The sequence below is a fragment of the Phaseolus vulgaris genome, chromosome 1 (genome assembly GCF_051622355.1).
Source record: "Phaseolus vulgaris cultivar YP4 chromosome 1, ASM5162235v1, whole genome shotgun sequence".
Classification (NCBI taxonomy): Eukaryota; Viridiplantae; Streptophyta; class Magnoliopsida; order Fabales; family Fabaceae; genus Phaseolus; species Phaseolus vulgaris.
The window spans coordinates 34,225,496-34,231,511 of record NC_143498.1 but is presented as its reverse complement, the minus strand read 5'-3'; the positions used below and the strand labels follow the sequence as shown (position 1 = coordinate 34,231,511).

The following is a 6,016-nucleotide window of genomic DNA, read 5'->3' as shown; positions in this document are numbered from 1 at the left end:
ATGGATATGTTTTTAGGTGCTTTTTGTTTTTAAGTTAGTGGATGTATGCTTTGCTGACATTGTTGAAAACATTGTAATTTGTAGTATTGCACCAATAATTTTGTTCAGGAATAATTATTGTGGAAACTCTGAATGTGTAAGTGGATTAATTTTGTTATTCATTAACAGTATTGTTATTGATTAATTTTGTAGTATTGTTTTTATTAATGAACTTTGTACTGAATGGTGAAAATCCCAAAAACTGATGATTCATTAATGGATATGTTTTTAAGTTAGTGGATGTATGCTTTACTGACATTGTTGAAACCATTGTAATTTGTAGTATTGCACCAATAGTTTTGTTCAGGAATAATTATTGCGGAAACTCTGAATGTGTAAGTGGATTAATTTTGTTATTCATTAACAGTATTGTTATTGATTAATTTTGTAGTATTGTTTTTATTAATGAACTTTGTACTGAATGGTGAAAATCCCAAAAACTGATGATTCATTAATGGATATGTTTTTAGGTGCTTTATGTTTTTAAGTTAGTGGATGTATGCTTTACTGACATTGTTGAAACCATTGTAATTTGTAGTATTGCACCAATAGTTTTGTTCAGGAATAATTATTGTGGAAACTCTGAATGTGAAAGTGGATTAATTTTGTTATTCATTAATAGTATTGTTATTGATTAATTTTGTACTATTGTTTTTATTAATGAACTTTGTACTTAATGGTGGCAATTATATTGTGAACCCTGTTTGCAACCAAAAAATCCAAAACTAATCACTCAGTTGCAGGATTAAGTGACTGTGCAAAAAGTACAACATAGGTCCCCAATTAAAATTAAAGGGGTTCCCACTTACATTAAAACAGCAGAATTTAACCGTGAATTTGACCAATGAATGGCCTGAACCTCCAAAGAGGTCCCTGGACTCCCATCTCAACCCTCTTTGCAGGAAAAAATCCAAAACTAATCACTCACTTGCAGGATTAAGTGACTGTGCAAAAAGTACAACATAGGTCCCCAATTAAAATCAAAGGGGTCCCCACTTACATTAAAACACCAGAATTTGAGGTAGTCTTTGACCAATGAATGGCCTGAACCTCCAATGAGGTCCCTAGACTCCCATTTGAACCCTCTTTGCAGCCAAAAAATCCAAAACTAATCACCCAATTGCAGGATTAAATTACTGTGCAAAAAGTACAACATAGGTCCCCAGTTCAAATGAAAGGGGTCCCCACTTACATCAAAACACCAGAATTTGAGGTAGTCTTTCACCAATGAATGGCCTAAACCTCCAAAGAGGTCCCTGGACTCCCATCTCAACCCTCTTTGCAGCCAAAAAATCCAAAACTAATCACTAAGTTGCAGGATTAAGTGACTGTGCAAAAAGTACATCATAGGTCCCCAATTAAAATCAAAGGGGTCCCCACTTACATTAAAACAGCAGAATTTGACCGTGAATTTGACCAATGAATGGCCTGAACCTCCAAAGAGGTCCCTGGACTCCCATCTCAACCCTCTTTGCAGGCAAAAAATCCAAAACTAATCACTCACTTGCAGGATTAAGTGACTGTGCAAAAAGTACAACATAGGTCCCCAATTAAAATCAAAGGGGTCCCCACTTACATTAAAACACCAGAATTTGAGGTAGTCTTTGACCAATGAACGGCCTGAACCTCCAATGAGGTCCCTAGACTCCCATTTGAACCCTCTTTGCAGCCAAAAAATCCAAAACTAATCACCCAGTTGCAGGATTAAATTACTGTGCAAAAAGTACAACATAGGTCCCCAGTTCAAATGAAAGGGGTCCCCACTTACATCAAAACACCAGAATTTGAGGTAGTCTTTCACCAATGAATGGCCTGAACCTCCAAAGAGGTCCCTGGACTCCCATCTCAACCCTCTTTGCAGCCAAAAAATCCAAAACTAATCACTAAGTTGCAGGATTAAGTGACTGTGCAAAAAGTACATCATAGGTCCCCAATTAAAATCAAAGGGGTCCCCACTTACATTAAAACAGCAGAATTTGACCGTGAATTTGACCAATGAATGGCCTGAACCTCCAAAGAGGTCCCTGGACTCCCATCTCAACCCTCTTTGTAGGCAAAAAATCCAAAACTAATCACTCACTTGCAGGATTAAGTGACTGTGCAAAAAGTACAACATAGGTCCCCAATTAAAATCAAAGGGGTCCCCACTTACATTAAAACACCAGAATTTGAGGTAGTCTTTGACCAATGAATGGCCTGAACCTCCAATGAGGTCCCTAGACTCCGATTTGAACCCTCTTTGCAGCCAAAAAATCCAAAACTAATCACCCAGTTGCAGGATTAAATTACTGTGCAAAAAGTACAACATAGGTCCCCAGTTCAAATGAAAGGGGTCCCCACTTACATAAAAACACCAAAAAAACTGAGATGTTAATAATCGTCATTTAACATTATTTGACGTCACACACAAGTTCGATCTACATAATATTCAAGATTGTCTAATTCCTTACTTTTTGATGGCCTTGAATAATAACTCCATCTTTTATGCATCTGAAAATTGATGAGGAAGTCAAATGTTAGACAATATACATGGGCAACTTTCATTATAGTTTTTAAAGTGTTGTTCATTTCTTGTATTGTACCTAGAGTCGTGGGTGGAAGTCTTACTACTGGATGACAAGCACGAACTAAGTCGTCAGTGGGCGGACATATGTCAGAATTGAAAACCTACATGAATGACAATTTAATTTCAAGCATGTAATGTAATGTAAAGAAGACCATTATTATTTTAACCTACACAGTTGTATTACATTTATGTTGTTTGACTACATACCTTGACAATGTTGTTAAGAGTGATATTAAGGTAGAAGTTCCTTCGATTTGGACTGAAAATGCCCACCTAAAAAACACACAAAAATACTTGTATGAATGACATGACATATGGAATTGTAAAAGAAAAGTTTGTTTTTCGTGCGTTAATACATTCTTTAAGACTAAGACAGAGCCAACTTCAATTAGAGAATCAAATTCTTCATTCTTTAAAACCTTCCCATGAACACTTGCACTTGCAGTCCCCGTCGGATCCTGTAAAGCAAGAAATTTAATATACAACTTCTGCAAAATGTAAGAAAGACTACATAATAGGTATATTACCTTAATTGTTATTAACATGTCTCCTAGACCAGTGTGCTTGCATGATTTGATTAGACAACTTAAGAGTGGGAAAACATCTAATTCTTTCAAACTTCCCAGGAATGATCTTTGTTCAGAACCACGTCCTTCAATTTCTCCTTCGCAATAAAATGAAAACATCATTAAACATAAACTTTTGTTGTTCCATTCTAAAAAACGTGATTGAGTATTACCTTGGAATTGAAGGAATTTTTCTGCCCATTTCCATTGGTTGGATGTAAAATCACGGTCATAAGTTTGTTGAGCTATACGGTTTATAAATTCTTAAGTGTTTACTGGCTGCTCAGAGTTCCGATTAAGAATCATGGCTTGCACATTACCAGCTGGTCCCAGAATGACATTGGTAGTAGAGTTGCAACGTCGTACATAACTACCAATGTCATTGTCGTCGATATCAAGCCCTTCCCATGACTCCATTTGGAATGGATGTATAGTTCAAAAAATTCATCCTATCGCATGCCATATATAGATGAATGTTGGGCACATGTTATTGAAGGAAGGAAAAGGGACGAAAAAGCAAATGTATTGTCTAATTAATAACATATCATAAATGCAAGAATAATTTGTTTTTTTAAATATTTTTTAAGGTGAGGTGCAGTTTAGGTGTGGTGCAGTTTAGGTGAGGTGCCATATAAAGATGAACGTTGGGCACATGTTGACGTTTGAAGCAAGGAAAAGGGACTTCTATGAAAAAGCAAATGTATTGTCTAATTAATAACATATCATAAATGCAAGAATAATTTGTTTTTTTTTTAAATATTTTTTAAGGTGAGGTGCAGTTTAGGTGTGGTGCAGTTTAGGTGAGGTGCCATATAAAGATGAACGTTGCGCACATGTTGACGTTTTAAGCAAGGAAAAGGGACTTGTGTGAAAAAGCAAATGTCTTGTCTAATTAATAACATAGCATAAATGCAACAATAATTTTATTTAAAATATCTTTTAAGGTGAGGTGCAGTACGGTACTCTTCTTAAAATGGCAATAAATGCTGAATTTGCCATGAATGTTACGTGGAAGGATAGTTTTGCTCCAACTTTAACTTTACTTTTTTGCAGGTGGGGTTCATTCCTCAATGCCACAAATGCTGATTTTTCCCTTCACACATTAAAGACAAAGTGTGTGCCCTTCCTCAAAGTCCAACACCCCGTCCAGCACCACGTCCAGCACCCCGTTCAGCACCCCGTCCAGCACTGTCAGCATTCATTGATAGCAACATTTCTTCTTCATTGTTCTTCTTTGCATTAACTACAAATTCAAGTTAGCAGATAACGTCCAGCACTGTCAGCATTCATTGATAGCAACATTTCTTCTTCATTGTTCTTCATTGCATTAACTACACATTCGAGCTAGTAGATAACCATTGAAGGTTCTGTTGGTGAAGGTACTCTTGCATTCAATACATAGCTTATTTGTAACTTTGTGCAAATTGTTAAATAATGCATAAAACTAGTCATAGTTGTTTAATAATGTAGTAGATTTATTTTGTTCATTGTTTGAAATGTTTAACTTAAGTTATATAAAGAAAATTGTATACATATGCATTCATGTTTTTTGTCGATGTGAGTTAAGCTAAGCATTGTACACACAACAGGTTTAAGGTAATGGCAGATTTGTCACTTGATGACATTCCGTTCTTTGAAGAATCTCAGCATTCGAATCATTTAGCTGGGAATGATTATGTGGCAAATATACTTCCTGATACAGATTCCCAGATCAATATTGATGAGTCCGTTCCAAATGTAGTTGATGAATCAGCTCCTACAGTTGGAATGTGTTTTGACACTGCAGATGCCGTGAAAAGTTATTACCGACAATATGGCATTAAAAAGGGTTTTGCAATTAGAACTCGAAGTTCGAAAAAAGGACCTGACAAGGAATTAAGGTACTTTATCTTGGTATGTGTTAGGGCGGGAAATTACATGTCTGCGATTCCACCAGAATTAAGCACTCACCCTACTCAGACGGTTGAATGTCCGGCTCGTATAACTGTTGGAATAAAAGAAGGCAAGTGGTATATTATGTCGGTACACGAGGAACACTCACATCAATTGAGCCCGACGAATTCTAGATTGTTTCACGGTAATAGGAAAATATCTTTGCAGATAAAAAGAGCGTTGGATATTAATGACGATGTTGGGGTTTGTATAAATAAGACTTTTAGGTCTTTTGTGTCTGCTGGTGGTGGTTATGAGAATCTCGACTTTGTTGAACGAGATGTGCGTAATTATGTTGCCCAAAGTAGGAGAGCATTGGGGAAGGAAGGTGATGGAAAAGCTCTCTTAAATCATTTCTGTCGCATGAGGGAATTGATGCTAGAAGCAGGGCAGCATGGGATAGTTTTGGAGAAATTTTATGTTTCGATACCACAGACCTAACAAATAAGTATGATATACCGTTTGCACCTTTTGTTGGTGTAAATCATCACGGTCAATCAATATTGTTGGGATGTGGACTCCTATCTTCTGAGGACACTGATGCTTTTGTGTGGCTTTTTCAAAGTTGGTTGCGTTGCATGTCAAACAGACCCCCTGTAGGCATTGTGACCGATCAATCAGGGCAATGAAAATTGCAGTTGAAGTTGTGTTCCCAAATGCACGTCATAGGTGGTGTCTTTGGCACATTATGAAAAAAATACCAGAAAAACTTCAAGGATATTGTCAGTACAAGGAAATGAAACGTGGAATGAAGACAATAGTCTATGAGTCCACAAGTGTTGATGATTTCTTGTCTTCGTGGGCAAATTTGATAAATACGTTTTACTTAAGTACAAACGATTGACTTAGTACATTATTTGAAGAACGACATCGTTGGGTTCCTTGTTATCTAAAATCATTTTTTTGGGCCGGA

At 36.6% G+C, this 6,016-nt stretch overlaps 1 protein-coding gene across 1 annotated transcript; it reads right to left on the bottom strand.

Moving 5' to 3' along the window:
• Nucleotides 1-2,439: 2,439 nt before the first annotated feature.
• On the bottom strand, nucleotides 2,440-3,150 carry LOC150029591 (uncharacterized). The gene is made up of 5 exons (XM_090296215.1): nucleotides 3,133-3,150; nucleotides 2,962-3,063; nucleotides 2,813-2,878; nucleotides 2,647-2,706; nucleotides 2,440-2,529 (listed from the first exon to the last, which is right to left on the bottom strand). The coding sequence occupies exons 1-5, from the start codon at nucleotides 3,148-3,150 to the stop codon at nucleotides 2,440-2,442; spliced, it is 336 nt and encodes a 111-aa protein (XP_090152341.1).
• Between the last annotated feature and the right edge of the window lie 2,866 nt (nucleotides 3,151-6,016).

Excerpts from the sequence above, each read along its gene's own strand:
- LOC150029591 (XM_090296215.1), bottom strand. Across the intron at positions 2,879-2,961 it reads CTGTCTTAGTCTTAAAGAAT|GTGGGCATTTTCAGTCCAAA; the intron begins GTATTAACGCAC and ends TGTGTTTTTTAG. Across the intron at positions 2,707-2,812 it reads CTCTTAACAACATTGTCAAG|GTTTTCAATTCTGACATATG; the intron begins GTATGTAGTCAA and ends TCATTCATGTAG.